General features: G+C 41.5%; 2 protein-coding genes and 1 non-coding gene across 8 annotated transcripts in view; all 3 read left to right on the top strand.

Annotated features, from left to right (window-relative positions):
• Positions 1-17,118, top strand: part of rhbdf1b (rhomboid 5 homolog 1b (Drosophila)) — a 93,378-nt gene that overhangs the window by 19,200 nt on the left and 57,060 nt on the right. For 4 of the 5 annotated variants that reach the window (XM_004562276.3, XM_004562277.3, XM_076887292.1 and 1 more), the window contains exons 2-4: positions 4,065-4,206; positions 12,577-12,710; positions 12,984-13,130. In XM_004562276.3, the coding sequence (XP_004562333.1) occupies positions 4,093-4,206; positions 12,577-12,710; positions 12,984-13,130 (395 nt within the window). In that variant the 5' untranslated portion in view covers positions 4,065-4,092. The remainder of the gene's footprint in view (positions 1-4,064; positions 4,207-12,576; positions 12,711-12,983; positions 13,131-17,118) is intronic. The other variant, XM_004562278.3, reaches the window with a different exon arrangement.
• Positions 2,448-2,541, top strand: trnai-uau (transfer RNA isoleucine (anticodon UAU)). Its single transcript has 2 exons — positions 2,448-2,485; positions 2,506-2,541. It is a non-coding gene; the product is annotated as a tRNA-Ile (tRNA).
• LOC143419797 (uncharacterized) lies at positions 6,921-11,368 on the top strand. Of its 2 annotated transcripts, XM_076887295.1 has the most exons (4): positions 6,921-7,381; positions 8,304-8,446; positions 9,148-9,312; positions 9,388-11,368. In XM_076887295.1, the coding sequence occupies exons 2-4, from the start codon at positions 8,396-8,398 to the stop codon at positions 9,586-9,588; spliced, it is 417 nt and encodes a 138-aa protein (XP_076743410.1). In that variant the 5' UTR covers positions 6,921-7,381; positions 8,304-8,395; the 3' UTR covers positions 9,589-11,368. The 2 variants fall into 2 exon arrangements, with proteins under 2 accessions (XP_076743410.1, XP_076743409.1); XM_076887294.1 differs by lacking the exon at positions 6,921-7,381 and having other exon boundaries at positions 7,986-8,446.

Raw genomic sequence — 17,118 nt, 5'->3', positions numbered from 1 at the left:
AATAACACATCAGTGGAATTCATTTCTTAAATAAAAATTGTATTTGCAGCCAAAACACCAACAGAGCATTCTGGGAATTGTAGTATTAGCAGTACATGAACGGTATAATACCAGCAGGCCAGCTCTAATAGTAATTTTGTATGGCTTCGCGGGCCAGATGTAATTAGGCTACGGGCCAAATTTGGCCCGCAGGCCAGAGTTTGACACCTATGCCTTAGGTCTTTTTTAGGTCTAAATTTTTTGCTTCGGATTCTCATCTAGGTCAGGAAAGAGGTCAAATAACAGCCATCTGTAAAACACAGTGGAGGCTCTTTCATGGGTTGAGGCTGCATTTCAGACAGCAGTGTTGAAGATCTTCTCAAAATAGATGGAATTACTGATCCAGAAAGATTGAAGTATTGTTGTATGTTTAGCCAGTATGACAATGATCCCAAACACGCTGCCAATACAGTAAAAATTTCCATTTCTGGATAGAAAACCACACAATGGATTTTTGTTAGTGTTTTAGCATGTTAGTAGGTATTTATAACAGGGTCTTTAAAGTGTAAATTCCAGTCACATTAATTTTGGGCCTTAAAGTGTCTGAAAACCTCCACATTCTGAAGTTTTTTTTTATACATTTGTTAATTATCTTTTTTTGGAAGGGGCGGGGTATTATTGACCATGCAGTAACAAAACTATAAATTAAAACCAACATGTTGCCAGTAGCCACTAATGGAAACTACAGCGTGTATAAAACACCCAGCTTGTGTTTTGTTTTGCAGTGTGAGGTGTCTGCTAATGCGACATACCCACTCATAAGTGAACATGTTAGGTGTTAAAGCTGTACAGTTGCGCAGGAAGTCAGAAAAACATCGGTTGCCATAACACACCAACAGCAGTACCGAAAATCCCACTCCAGTGAAACCCACTCTGCATTAGCAGCATCACTCCTGTAACTCCAGACAGTGCTTGGAGCTACGCTGACATTAAAGTGGTGGTGCTCTGGACTAATTCTGGCTCTGTGATTCTCATTCGTATCCCTCATCCTTTTCTTCTGCCAATATGGATGTGAAATAAGTCTTAAAAAGCATTTATAATCATCTTAAACAGGTCATTAAGAAATCTTGCTGGACTAAAGACAAAGCGCAAAGAGCAAGCTGATGAGGGTGTGATTAGTTTTGCAGACTTTAAATGCAAAACAAAGTATTGGATAAGGTGAAAATTAAGCCTAACGATTTACCTCGAGAGAGAAACATCTGTGCAAAATTTCATGGCAGTCTAGACAGCTCATGCAAAACCACAAATATAAACCTCATGGTGGCGGCTGAGCAATCGGGGGGATCGTCAAAGTCAGTAGACTTATCCCCTGGGAACCATGAATGTCTGCACAAAATATTTGGCAGTCTAATGCAATATTGAGATACATTATTTGATAAGGGATGACGCTGCCGCTCCTTCAGTCTTATGTTCTGCTGTCACTAACGGTTTGTGTTGATATTTAACATGAATATTTATAGTGTAGGCTGAGTATTAGAGAACAATACAGTTAAGGTTGAAGCAATCTAACAGAAGGTACGATTATTCTGTCAGGACTGACGTTTTTACCACCTAGACAAATGATTGTGGTGAACCCTTCCACTTTTCACTTAAATCTGTCACAACCCCTCCAAAATAAACTGTGCTTAGCAGAAATGAGTTTGTTTTAGCCAAACCAAACCTCCCAGACTCCACCAACCTGAATAGCTCCAGCATATAATACAGCTAAACATACTGTCTACAACAAAGAACATGCACAACTCACGCTCCTTGTTGTGTCACTACTCCTACTACCATCTGCAGCTGAGTAATCACGCTTTATTTGTGCAAACGCCCACCCTATACTGACAACATCGAGTTCACACCTGCTCTGTAGGCACTGCCATGTAAAGATCACTATCAAAATAGACATGGCCTTTTCGCCTGAGAGCAGATACACAAGAAAATCGGATTTTACTGAAAAATACACTCTCGAAATGACAAGCCAAGTTATCCAAAAAAGAGATTCCTTCGCGTTTTTGCTGCAACTCTATAGGTTTGTGTGCAGGAGTTCTTGGGCTTTGGAAGTACATGCCGTCCTGTCTGGATTCGTTTGCATCAAGAAGTACTCCTGCTGCCGCCTTTGATTTTCTGGCCAGAAGTCTGAATATCAGCTCCGGGATCACCTATGATGGAAGAGATTATTGTTGACTTTATGGCAAAAGAGGAGAGCCTGTAATTTCACTCACTGCCACGAATCACAGAACAATTCGCAGCAGAAACCTCGGCGGTGGTCGCTCATTACTTCTCACTAGAGCCCCATGCAGATGTCCTATTATGCAGTAATAGTCCCCTTCACTCATGCATAAGGACTTCCACTTGGCACAGGCTGTAACTGTGATCTGAGAAAGACTTCTCAAAATGAGCTGAAATGCAGACGTCCTGCAGGGGCTCCAGTGGCGCAATCGGTCAGCGCGCGGTACTTATAAGACAGTAACCTGCAGAGCGATGCCGAGGTTGTGAGTTCGAGCCTCACCTGGAGCAGTGGAGTTTTAGGCTCTTCGATTTATGAGATTTAAGCTAGACCGTGTGTGTGCGTGCGTGGGAGGGTAGAGTAGTGCTAAGTTGATGACAACTTTAACCCCACAAACACACTGCTGGCTTTTGATAGCTACACAATACTTTGTCTGATATTCTTTAAGCAATGAGCACAAAGTAGTTTAAAAATTACTCTAAAGACGGTGCTTGACTCTTCAGCACAGCAAGAACTTTTCACAATATATCACATATAGAACATCAATTACACCAACACAGATAATTAATCAGATAATTCACATATGCCAGTAGGTCAGGATCGTTTTTAGAGTAGAGTAACTAAATAAACAGTGAGACAGTAAACAGACAAAATGTGCACACATCATCAAGCAGCAGCAGCTTTGAGAAACAAATGACAGTTTTGGTTCTGCACATTATTAAAAAGTTCCAGAGCAAACATTCACAAACTGAGGAAATGTCTCATGAATTCCCATACAGCTGCTGTGGAAACAGATAAACAGGAAAACCCCTTTTCACTCTCTGAATGCCTTCAAAGTCATAAACCAGTGAGCAACTGAGATCAGTGGAAGCTTCGGCCTTTTATTTTCTTTTTTTTATCTTTCCGTCTGCTGGTGTGGCTCAGCTTGGGTCAAATTTTCTGTCTGATGCTGTCTGTTAACGGGCGGCCTGCAGTGCAACAGCATCCATTTCTCTCCACACAAGTGGCGTGCTTGTGTTTTATCTGAGCACAAGCCTTCCATGTGAGCAGCTTAGTGCCACCTTGTGGTTGTGAAACATAGCTGCACCAACGTGCCTCCAAAACTCCAGGGGAGGAGTAAGTACTGGTAGATCTTAGTTTGCAGATAAATGCTGAGTATCCTGTGGGAATGGAGAAAATATTAACTGGTGTTTGAGAAAAGTTTAAGCTCAGCTGAAATAATGTGTCATGTGTTTGCATTAAGTTATCTAAATGTGCTGCAGTGCTGCTTGTAAGACGGCAAACAGCAGAGTAATGCTAAGTTTGTGAGTTTGAGCCTTACCTGGAGCAAAGGAGCAAACTGAAGCTATCAGTGTTGAGGAGTTAAACTTCAGGACACCGGAGGCGGAACGGTGCAGCTTGCTTGTGGCCAGAATAAGAAAATAGTGGGCCGCTGCTCCTAATAATATCAGCATGTTTATTTCAGTCAGTAATTCAGTTGACACAATCATCTGAAAGAAGATCATATAGTAGATCTGCTCAACTGTGGTTCAGTGTCACTCCACACTGTGATTCAGTTTGTTAGGAAAAGACTTCAAGTTGTTGGCAGACTAGTGGCTCATAATTTGGATTATTCAGGAATTTGCCTCAGTACTGTGTCTGTGCGAGGTCACATCACGTGGATTACAGCTGTTTATTGTTAGCACGCTCTGTCTACTGTCTGCGATTAATCGACCAAGCTGGTCACTTTGGATTTTTTGGCTTGTGACAGTTCGGTAATTTGTCTGAGCACTTTTTCCAAAAACCCATTTCCTTCTCTGTTTGTGTTGCCCAGCTGGCAGGTGTCAGGAGAGGCAGCGAGCATGGATGAGCCGAGCAGCAGGAACAGCAGCCTGCAGAGGAAGAAGCCACCATGGCTGAAACTGGACATCCCAACCATCCAGCTGACACCGGATGACACGCCAGCGCCCAACCAGGTGAAGGCACAGGACTCAAAAGCATGTCTGGAGTAAAAGCAAGATAAGAGGTGTAAAATTCTGACTACAAGCACATGTTATACTGGAAAAAAATCAATGTTTTTGAGCGCTTTCAACAACATCTGGCGGTCTTTCACCTGGTGGCAACCAGTGTTGGTCAAGTTACTTGAAAAAAGTAATCACTGACTAATTACTGATTACTTCCCCCCAAAAGTAATCCCGTTACTTTACTGATTACTTATTTTCATAAGTAATTAATTACTTAGTTACTTAGTTACTTTTTAAAAACACGATTTACAACCTGAAGAGGTGATAAAGCGATAGATCTTTCAGCCCAATTCTACTTTTTCTACATAATCCATCATACAAAATGTAATCAAATGGAAAAGTCTCTTTTTTTAAAACTTGTTTTATTAGTTTTAATCTTTTAACTTTATGCATCAAGCAAAAATTAAATTATATGCAACATTCTCTGACTGGAAGAAATTTGTTTAACATTTAAAACTATTTTCTGCACATTCCAGCACATAAAATAAAATATTTTGTGTGTTTACACTCAGTCTTTCAAATACAGTGGGGCAAAAAAGTATTTAGTCAGCCACCGATTGTGCAAGTTCCCCCACTTAAAATGATGACAGAGGTCAGTAATTTGCACCAGAGGTACACTTCAACTGTGAGAGACAGAATGTGAAAAAAAAATCCATGAATTCACATGGTAGGATTTGTAAAGAATTTATTCGTAAATCAGGGTGGAAAATAAGTATTTGGTCACCTCAAACAAGGAAAATCTCTGGCTCTCACAGACCTGTAACGTCTTCTGTAAGACGCTTTTCTGTCCCCCACTCGTTACCTGTATGAATGGCACCTGTTTGAACTCATCATCTGTATAAAAGACACCTGTCCACAGCCTCAAACAGTCAGACTCCAAACTCCGCCATGGCCAAGACCAAAGAGCTTTCGAAGGACACCAGGAAAAGTATTGTAGACCTGCACCAGACTGGGAAGAGTGAATCTACAATAGGCAAGCAGCTTGGTGTGAAAAAACCAACTGTGGGAGCAATCATCAGAAAATGGAAGACATACAAGACCACTGATAATCTCCCTCGATCTGGGGCTCCACGCAAGATCTCATCCCGTGGGGTCAAAATGATCATGAGAACGGTGAGCAAAGATCCCAGAACCACACGGGGGGACCTGGTGAATGACCTGCAGAGAGCTGGGACCAAAGTAACAAAGGTCACCATCAGTAACACACTACAACGGCAGGGAATCAAATCCCGCAGTGCCAGACGTGTTCCGCTGCTGAAGCCAGTGCATGTCCAGGCCCGTCTGAAGTTTGCCAGAGAGCACATGGATGATACAGCAGAGGATTGGGAGAATGTCATGTGGTCAGATGAAACCAAAGTACAACTTTTTGGTATAAACTCAACTCGTCGTGTTTGGAGGAAGAAGAATACTGAGTTGCATCCCAAGAACACCATACCTACTGTGAAGCATGGGGGTGGAAACATCATGCTATGGGGCTGTTTTTCTGCCAAGGGGACAGGACGACTGATCCGTGTTAAGGACAAAATGAATGGGGCCATGTATCGTGAGATTTTGAGCCAAAACCTCCTTCCATCAGTGAGAACTTTGAAGATGAAACGAGGCTGGGTCTTCCAACATGACAATGATCCAAAACACACCGCCCGGGCAACAAAGGAGTGGCTCCGTAAGAAGCATTTGAAAGTCCTGGAGTGGCCTAGCCAGTCTCCAGACCTCAACCCCATAGAAAATCTGTGGCGGGAGTTGAAAGTCCGTGTTGCTCGGCGACAGCCCCAAAACATCACTGCTCTCGAGAAGATCTGCATGGAGGAATGGGCCAAAATACCAGCTACTGTGTGTGCAAACCTGGTAAAGACCTATAGTAAACGTTTGACCTCTGTTATTGCCAACAAAGGTTATGTTACAAAGTATTGAGTTGTATTTTTGTTATTGACCAAATACTTATTTTCCACCCTAATTTACGAATAAATTCTTTACAAATCCTACCATGTGGATTCATGGATTTTTTTTTCCACATTCTGTCTCTCACAGTTGAAGTGTACCTCTGGTGCAAATTACTGACCTCTGTCATCATTTTAGGTGGGGGAACTTGCACAATCGGTGGCTGACTAAATACTTTTTTGCCCCACTGTAGATGAAAGTAAAACACAGCAGAAAATAAATAAAGTCAAAGACTAGCGGTCCTGTTGCTCTATTTTCACCTGTAAACCAGGAGTGGGGTAGGTGGAGGTTTACCCTGCACTCAGAAAAATTATGGTTCTTAAATGGTTCTTCAGATGTCTTCATGGTTCTTTAAAGAACCATCATACGTCAAAGAACCTTTTTATTTTGTGGATGGTTCTTCAGCTATTACAAATGGTTCTTTAAAGAACAAAAGGTTCTTCATCCTTAGCAATCTAAGTTTGATGGTGTAAATGGCATAAATATTTATTCACTATAATGAGGCTGTGAATTATACTGTGTGTTTTCTTTGTGTGCATGTGTGTGCGAAGGGGGAGGGCGGGATACCTGGCAATTACCCTTTAAGAGAAGATGGTAGGAAACTGAATATTCAAATAAAAGTTAGAAATATTTGCAAACAGTAGACACAATACACACATTCAAATACTGTACTTTAGTTTTAAATTTTAATAAAGCATTACTATTTTCTACTCCAAGGTATTACTTTTGAGATTATTATATATTTTTGAAAATATAGCATAATGATAATACTAGTTATTGTAAACTTTACAAACCACCCAGCAGTATGTAAAGTCAAATTATAAAATACAAGTAAATAACAATTGCAGAACAGAATGTCAGTGTAATGAACACACTTCGTTTTGACAAAGCGCACTGCTTAGGTAAATGATCTGAGTAGTTGTTCATCACTGAGCAATTTGTTAATATGTGTTTCGAGCCAAATAAATGACAGGGAGAGAGAGAGTGACGTCAGAACACGTCATACTATAACCTCCCGGGAGCGGACGGAGGGGGTCAGTCGTTGGGATGCGCATGCGCAGACAGAGTGCGCGAGCGGCGGGCCTTGACCTTTCGGGAAAAAAACTCACGGACGGTGACAGCGAAACGGATAACAGTCTTCAGTACCTGCTGGACTTTGGAGCTGTGGATTCTGGGACTGTTAGAAAAGGTAAAACATTTTCATTGAAACCTTATTACTGTTTTGTTTTTGTTACTCGTCATTGTAGCTTGCTGTTAATGTTGTGCTAACAGTAGCGATTAGCTAGATACGTTAGCCGTTGAGGTCAGCGCAATTTAGTATCCAACTGTTTTCCTAACAAAACCACTGTTATAATGAAGTGAAGCTGCTCCCAGCTAATTTGAACCTTTGGCTTCTAAAATATGTGGTTCAATTGCGTGCTGCGTACATAACCTAATGTCAGCTAGACCGAAATTAAAATGTAATATATTGTTAAAGTCACTAAAATGGCGCCTGAAGCCTGTTGTGACGTGAGCTCTGTGTCTGCTCTAGAAACTCTGAAATTCTGTAGATATGAGCTGTACATTAAATACTCACATGAACCTGTACTTTGAATTCTGTATGAGCTGTATAAAATACAGCTATGCATAAGAGTTTTGAATGAATAATTAGATTAGATAACTCTTTATTGTCTAATCGAATTATATAGAAATGAATAGAAATGTGACATGAGAAGGTGTGTCTTTGACTGTTCCTGCATAACTTAGTTTCGGACTAGTTGACAAGTCATAACTCATAACTCCGGTCATTTGATGTTTCCAAGATAGATGTTCTTTTGTAATATAGTTAATTTTTTTGTATATTTCATTTATCCACCATCATACATACAAGCTAAGAAGAGGTCGTTATACTAACAAGAGGTATCAACGCTGGGCCAAAGTTCAGCACATGGTTAAAGTTTGTAATCCAGCCAGGGTGTAAATATCACTCAGCAGCCAGAGCTGAAGCAGGTAGCATCAACACATAAATCTACTCTACCCGGCTTAAATCACAAGAGCACCTCTGACCAAAAAGCTGTAGATTTTTCTTGTTTGCACAAATTAATCCAGATTCACATTAACTGTGTTCACAGCTCCAACAAAATGAGGAAGAGGAGGGGGAGAAACACAATTAGGTTGAATTACAATTGGATGGAAGGCGAGGACAAGGAGAAGGAAGCTTAGGATGAGGAGGAAGAAAAGCAGCAGGAGCATCTGTAGGGATCCCTATGATGAGGTTTGTTTCATTAATATGGTCCTCTCACAAAGAAAGATGACTTGTTTTAGTTCACCTACTTCCTGTATTAAATAGTGATGTGCAAAATGTTGTGAAAAACCATGGAGCAGGTATGTATAGGGCATCTGCAGGTAAATGAACATCAAATCTCTAAGACAGACTGAAATCTGTATATTTATCACCCTTATGATAAAACCCACGTCAGCCATTGGTTTATGGACTTTGTATTTTGAAGCCTCAACATTTGCTTTATTGCTGTTGCTATGTTGGGACCGTATTAGGATGAGGGATCAGAATCTGGAGTCATGCACACTATTGTTTCATTTAGTGTGTGTCCATAAGATTCGTACAGCAGATCCAAGTTGTGCCTTGAAAACAGGAAAGTCGTCTGCATAGAGGAGAACTGTAATAGCAGGCTTGTACAAAGTGAGGCTTTGTGCACTCGTTTTATTTCTGTCACCCTGTTTTGATGCAGATTTCACTTGAAATCAGGCAAGAACTGGACTTATTTTTTATAATGTGTTCTTGTGAATTGATTGTGTATCGCATATGTTTGATTTGACTTTCTGCAGGACAACAGTCGTCCGCTGGCCAAAAAAGTTTTCCAAATACCTCCACGTGATCTAGCCTGCATTTAGAAATGAATAGCAATAAAAATCTGCACCTCCTGCTTCAGATGCAATTTGTGTTTCTGTGTTCAGAGGCAGCGGCGAGAGGGGAGACCTCGGGTCATCCAGCTGGAGAGCCTGACCAGGACGAGTCGAACATTAACTCAGCTCTTCCAGGGCACCCTGCAGACTCGGCTGTTGGCATCGACGAGGGATGACGTGAACGCCAAACTGGAGTCCATCACAGGTCAACTGCAGGTATGCGAGTCAGACCTTCTGAGGAGGGTTTCACTTTTCTCTCTTCTTTATAATTGACTCTTTTCTCTCTTTCAGCTCCTTGTCTCAGAGTGGGAGGGATTTGAAGCACAAAGGGAGGAACTTGTCGTTTGGTTGGCTGATATGGATGTCCGCCTGAGTGAGGTTGACCAGCTGACAGGAAACGCCAGTGAAAAACTGAAACAACTGCAGGTGTGGGCTTGTTTTGATATGACATATACAGGGAGTGCAGAATTATTAGGAGAGTTGTATTTTTGAGGAATAATTTTATTATTGAACAACAACCATGTTCTCAATGAACCCAAAAAACTCATTAATATCAAAGCTGAATGTTTTTGGAAGTAGTTTTTAGTTTGTTTTTAGTTTGAGCTATTTTAGGGGGATATCTGTGTGTGCAGGTGACTATTACTGTGCATAATTATTAGGCAACTTAACAAAAAACAAATATATACCCATTTCAATTATTTATTTTTACCAGTGAAACCAATATAACATCTCCACATTCACAAATATACATTTCTGACATTCAAAAACAAAACAAAAACAAATCAGCGACCAATATAGCCACCTTTCTTTGCAAGGACACTCAAAAGCCTGCCATCCATGGATTCTGTCAGTGTTTTGATCTGTTCACCATCAACATTGCGTGCAGCAGCAACCACAGCCTCCCAGACACTGTTCAGAGAGGTGTACTGTTTTCCCTCCTTGTAAATCTCACATTTGATGATGGACCACAGGTTCTCAATGGGGTTCAGATCAGGTGAACAAGGAGGCCATGTCATTAGTTTTTCTTCTTTTATACCCTTTCTTGCCAGCCACGCTGTGGAGTACTTGGACGCGTGTGATGGAGCATTGTCCTGCATGAAAACCATGTTTTTCTTGAAGGATGCAGACTTCTTCCTGTACCACTGCTTGAAGAAGGTGTCTTCCAGAAACTGGCAGTAGGACTGGGAGTTGAGCTTGACTCCATCCTCAACCCGAAAAGGCCCCACAAGCTCATCTTTGATGATACCAGCCCAAACCAGTACTCCACCTCCACCTTGCTGGTGTCTGAGTCGGACTGGAGCTCTCTGCCCTTTACCAATCCAGCCACGGGCCCATCCATCTGGCCCATCAAGACTCACTCTCATTTCATCAGTCCATAAAACCTTAGAAAAACCAGTCTTGAGATATTTCTTGGCCCAGTCTTGACGTTTCAGCTTGTGTGTCTTGTTCAGTGGTGGTCGTCTTTCAGCCTTTCTTACCTTGGCCATGTCTCTGAGTATTGCACACCTTGTGCTTTTGGGCACTCCAGTGATGTTGCAGCTCTGAAATATGGCCACACTGGTGGCATGTGGCATCTTGGCAGCTGCACGCTTGACTTTTCTCAGTTCATGTGCAGTTATTTTGCGCCTTGGTTTTTCCACACGCTTCTTGCGACCCTGTTGACTATTTTGAATGAAACGCTTGATTGTTCGATGATCACGCTTCAGAAGCTTTGCAATTTTGAGACTGCTGCATCCCTCTGCAAGATATCTCACTATTTTTGACTTTTCTGAGCCTGTCAAGTCCTTCTTTTGACCCATTTTGCCAAAGGAAAGGAAGTTGCCTAATAATTATGCACACCTGATACAGGGTGTTGATGTCATTAGACCACACCCCTTCTCATTACAGAGTTGCACATCACCTAATATGCTTAATTGGTAGTAGGCTTTCGAGCCTATACAGCTTGGAGTAAGACAACATGCATGAAGAGGATGATGTGGACAAAATACTCATTTGCCTAATAATTCTGCACTCCCTGTATTTGATATGAAACATACGTCAGAGACATTATCCTAAACTGGACTAACAAAGGACCATGAGTACAACATGAAACGTACATTACATGGCGTAATGCTAAAGTTCATTGATCATTTTAATCATAAACTTGTTGTTGAAATATTTTTACTGAACATGCAAACATCTGCTGATGAAAATGTGTTGATTTATTGGTCTGTTATGAAGCTATTGCTATTTCTAATGTGTTTTATCACTTTCTGATGTTTTATTAATTAAACAATACATGTATTGTTGTTATCTGTAGCTATAGTATTTATATATATTTATTTATAGTATAGCAAATTTATTTAATTATTACTGTTTAAAACACTAATATGTGTCATGTATTAGTAGTGATGTTGTGCTGAGGGTTAAAATGCCTTTTTGTAACTACAAAATGACAATAAACCATTAATATATGTCTACGCTGTGCTCGTATTTATTTTACCCTACTCAAATTCAATTTATGATGCATTTTATTTTGAAAGATTTAAAATGGTTTTTTTTAAAGAACCACTCAAAAAAGGTCCTTCAAAATGGTTCTTTAAAGAACCATTTTTAAAAAGGTTCTTTGGAAAACCATTAAAGGTTCCCCAAAGAACCATTTCTTGATGGTTCTTTGGGGCACCTTTAAAGGTTCTTCAATGAACCACTGAAAGAAATGGTTCTTCAAAGAACCATTGTTTGAAAGGTTCTTTGTGGCACCAAAAAAGGTTCTTCTATGGCATCAGTCTAAAGAACCACTTTTGGTTCCAGTTGGCACCTTTATTTTTCTGAGTGTGGTGCAGGTGTGCCGCGGTCAGTTGAAGAATCCGCGAGTTTCTCTGTGAATTTCCCATTACGTCGTTGAGCACTCGGTGCTTGCTTTTAGGGGGTTTTTTTCGCTGTAAAAAGAAGTTTTCTTCCCACGCACAACGGACGCTAATGTTTTTGTCACTTTTTATGGAATCAAACTCAAAGTAAGGTCAGTACTTCCACGCTTTAAACGCTGCACGCTCATACTCTCTCCGCACTCGATATATGATCCATTGTTGATCTGCACACAGCTGTTGTCACAAACGTCGCACTTGCTTACGTCACTGTCATGAGACACTCTAGCAAAAAAATCACGGTTTTAGTAACACAGTAACGCAGCGTGCCTACGGGAAGTAACAGCAATCTAATTACCGTTTTTTTGCAATAGTAATCCCTTACTTTACTTGTTACTTGAAAAAAGTAATCAGATTACAGTAACGCGTTACTTGTAACACGTTACTGCCCATCTCTGGTGGCAACTCAGTAAATTCCATCAAATGAAGAAGACCGTAGCACTGAAAACTCTAACCCTAGCGGATTGCTTCTTCTGTGTGGAATTAGCTTGTTCCTTGACATGCAGTCACTCATTCCCAGTGGTACAGAGCATGATTGTATCATTTGTGTGTGTGTTTATGTGTGTTTACGTTACAGCCAGTGAGGCGCCTGCGCAGCGTCAGCATGCCAGGGGAAAACCCTCAGACCTGCATTGCTGCCTTGGAAACCTCCAACAACTACCTCAGACCTCCTGCGGAGAGATTGCCCTCCATCACTCAGTCCATTAAAAGGTTAGACACACACACACACACAGGGGTATATAAAGAGAACTCCTCTGTCCTCTCTTCCTATTTTCTCCAGCTGCTAATTTCCTCTTTCTGCTTCTGCAAGCAAAATCCATAATTCTAATAATTCCTCAACTAAACTATTAGATGCTTTTGCTTCCTTTCAATTAATCCTGCTCTCTTTTTTCTCTTTCCCCCCCTTTTACTTTGGCCTTGCTTTTTTCTTTTTTCTTTCCCTCTTTGTCTCCCTTCAAACCTCTTACTCCGATGTGAACGTAGTGAGAAAAGGGTGCACTTTGAACGCATCAACACCGTTCCCCCAAAGGGCCAGAGGAGCCCCAGGAGGGTGTCAACCATCCGAAGGCGGTCCTGTATCCCCAAGATACTGACCCGGCGGCGTTCATCTATACCAAAACAAATCATCAGGTACATGAGAGGTGAAGTAGGGGGCCAGGATAACAGCGAGTAGAAGCTGTTAGTTGATTTTTTTTGACTAGTGGTAGATTATTGGGTTTCAGCAAGCTCCAGGGATGCCAGCATGGACTTAGTTAGTTGAAACATCTTGTCATGTGAGTCTTGACTCAGACTTTCAGGTGAAAAGCTACTGCTTAACCCGTTGCAACACAAATTCTATCCTTTAAACTACTCACCTGATCTAAAACAGGACCTGAAAATGGGCTTTCAGCACAGGTTCGATTTCCTAAATCCCAAAGACAAAGCCCAAAAGGAAGTAAAGGACTCCAGTTCTCTGTCACTCCACTTGATTTGCAGTATGCTGAAAGGTTAATATGGGTTTATTTTTTTTGTCCAGTGATGCTAAAAACATGTTTGTTGCTTAATGTCTAATCCAGCCTTAACATTGAGTAAAACAGCTAAACTGAGACTGAAAGCTGGTGGACTAACATACAGACATCAAATAACTACTGAGTCTTCAAAACAGATGCTATTTGCTTGTAAGATCACACCTTTAACTCCAAAGGTGACATATCTGTGTTGTGTTTGTGCTTTATCTTTAAAACATGTTGAAATTCTCAGTAAAAATGGAGCTGATTTGTGAAGCATTTACACGCTATATTGAAAATAATAGAAATAAATTAAATTAAAGCTGCAAGCAGCGTTATGAGGGCCCTCGCACCCCCGGCACGTCGAGCCACTGCCAACACCTCAAACCGGCACGTCCGATGTGATGTCACATTGATGGATTTCATGCTTTTAATCACCAGCTAACATTTCATCTTATTCAACCAGGATTATAGTCATGCCACTAGGTGGCGCTCTAACCATTATTGACAAATAGCATAACAAACATTTCCAAGCTCGAGTCTCATCACACCTGCGACCTTTGGGAGAGATTGGACATTGTGTTTTTTAGTGACAGCAGATTACTGCTTTTTGCGAGTGATTGAAACTCTACGTGCCGCCATAACCACCCCGTTTCCCTGAACGGAAAAAGCTTCGCAATTTAACATCACAAAGGTCTTTAGATTCTACACACTGAAGAATGCTTCAATATGATGAAATCCCTTGGAGGAGTTCGTCAAAGTATGAAGCCTGAAAAGAGGGGAAAATGTCATCAAAATTACACATTAATTTTAAAATGGCTGACTTCCTGTTGGATTTGGGATATTGCTCCAAGAGACTTTTTTGTACATCTTGCTATCTTACACAAGCTTACCAAGTGTCAGACTCATAGATGAAACACAGAGCAGGGGCTGATGTTTTGAAATATTGTAGGGGGCGCTGTGGAGCCATTTTGCGCTATTCAAGGAAAATGGTTACATAACAACAATGCTTTCATCCATTTGGAGGTGTGTGCCAAATTTCAAGCCTCTATAAACTTTCCAAGACCCTCAAAAGCCACTTCATCTTTCATGATGAACTGCGTTGCCACCAGGGTGCGCCGTTCAGTTTAAAGTCACAATTTTTGCACTGAAGCATCACGAGGGACTGATGGTGATATTCACCGCTTTTGAGGTGGCCACGATCAACCTGTGAAAATCAGTACAACAAAGTTAAAGCCATGACATTTCCTGTTGCCACTAGGTGGCGCTGTCCGTATTTCCGACAATGGGCATATCAATTTGTTCAGGGCGGGTCTGACATCATGCCTGTAAAGTCTGGTACTGATCAGACTGGATTTCATTGAGTTATACTAATTTGTTTCTTCATGGCGTGACATCAAAGTTCGCCATGCTGCTGGGGTCACACCCTTTCGTGAAAAGTCACAGTTTTCACTGTAACCCAAGACCAACTCCTTAAGGCTTTCCTGGAGAAATTTGAGGCTGCAGATGTCACCCATCACTATACTGTACCCCAAAGTGTAAAACATGACATTTCCTGTTCCCACTAGGTGGCGCTGTCCTTGATGTCAAATATGGCAGTTGAAATATGTTCAGGGGTGGAGCCTTATCATATGTGTTCACTTTGGTCAAGGTCAGAAAATGTATGACAAAATGAGAGGCAATAAGATTTTCATGGCGAGTCATCGAAATTCGCCATGGCGCCACGGCCTCACCGTATTGTGAAAACTCAAAAGCTCCGCAATTTAACATGGCACAAGGGTGTAGTTGACACTGACCAAATATGAAGGTTATGAAATCAAACCCCAAGGAGGAGTTCGCAAAAGTTCGAGGCACGGAAATGGCAAAATTAGAGCCAAAATGTCACCTTCTCTTCCAAATGGCGGACTTCCTGTTGGGTTTGCGTCAATGGGCCCACTGACTTTTTTGTTCGTCTTGGCATGATACACATGTGTGCCAAATTTCATACATGTAGCTCAAACGATGTGGTCGTAGGGCTGCATTTAACAAGGCATAGGTGGCGCTCTAGAGCCATTTCCCAGTGCTCATATGTAAAACCATTAAAATACAAAATTTTTCACCAGACCTGGCATGTGTGCAAAATTTCATGAGTTTTTGAGCATGTTTAGGCCCTCAAAAAGGCCCTTGTTTCGCCTGAATAATAATAATAATAATTAAAGCTGCAAGCAGCGTTATGAGGGCCCTCGCACCCGCGGCACGTCGAGCCACTGCCAACACCTCAAACCGGCACGTCCGATCTGATGTCACATTGATGGATTTCATGCTTTTAATCACCAGCTAACATTTCATCTTATTCAACCAGGATTATAGTCATGCCACTAGGTGGCGCTCTAACCATTATTGACAAATAGCATAACAAACATTTCCGAGCTCGAGTCTCATCACACCTGCGACCTTTGGGGGAGATTGGACATTGTGTTTTTTAGTGACAGCAGATTACTGCTTTTTGCGAGTGATTGAAACTCTACGTGCCGCCATGACCACCCCGTTTCCCTGAACGGAAAAAGCTTCGCAATTTAACATCACAAAGGTCTTTAGATTCTACACACTGAAGAATGCTTCAATATGATGAAATCCCTTGGAGGAGTTCGTCAAAGTATGAGGCCTGAAAAGGGGGGAAAATGTCATCAAAATTACACATTAATTTTAAAATGGCTGACTTCCTGTTGGATTTGGGATATTGCTCCAAGAGACTTTTTTGTACATCTTGATATCTTACACAAGCTTACCAAGTGTCAGACTCATAGATGAAACACAGAGCAGGGGCTGATGTTTTGAAATATTGTAGGGGGCGCTGTGGAGCCATTTTGCGCTATTCAAGGAAAATGGTTACATAACAACAATGCCTTCATCCATTTGGAGGTGTGTGCCAAATTTCAAGCCTCTATAAACTTTCCAAGCCCCTCAAAAGCCACTTCATCTTTCATGATGAACCGCGTTGCCACCAGGGTGCGCCGTACAGTTTAAAGTCACAATTTTTGCACTGAAGCATCACGAGGGACTGATGGTGATATTCACCGCTTTTGAGGTGGCCACGATCAACCTGTGAAAATCAGTACAACAAAGTTAAAGCCATGACATTTCCTGTTGCCACTAGGTGGCGCTGTCCGTATTTCCGACAATGGGCACGTCAATCTGTTCAGGGCGGGTCTGACATCATGCCTGTAAAGTCTGGTACTGATCAGACTGGATTTCATTGAGTTATACTAATTTGTTTCTTCATGGCGTGACATCAAAGTTCGCCATGCTGCTGGGGTCACACCCTTTCGCGAAAACTCACAGTTTTCACTGTAACCCAAGACCAACTCCTTAAGGCTTTTCTGGAGAAATTTGAGGCTGCAGATGTCACCCATCACTATACTGTACCCCAAAGTGTAAAACATGACATTTCCTGTTCCCACTAGGTGGCGCTGTCCTTGAGGTCAAATATGGCAGTTGAAATATGTTCAGGGGTGGAGCCTTATCATATGTGTTCACTTTGGTCAAGGTCAGAAGATGTATGACAAAATGAGAGGCAATAAGATTTTCATGGCGAGTCATCGAAATTCGCCATGGCGCCACGGCCTCATAGTATTGTGAAAACTCAAAAGCTC

This window comes from Maylandia zebra, linkage group LG8 (assembly GCF_041146795.1).
Source record: "Maylandia zebra isolate NMK-2024a linkage group LG8, Mzebra_GT3a, whole genome shotgun sequence".
Lineage (NCBI taxonomy): Eukaryota > Metazoa > Chordata > Actinopteri > Cichliformes > Cichlidae > Maylandia > Maylandia zebra.
Note: the sequence above shows the minus strand (reverse complement) of the source record. Positions and strands in the feature narration are given on the sequence as shown.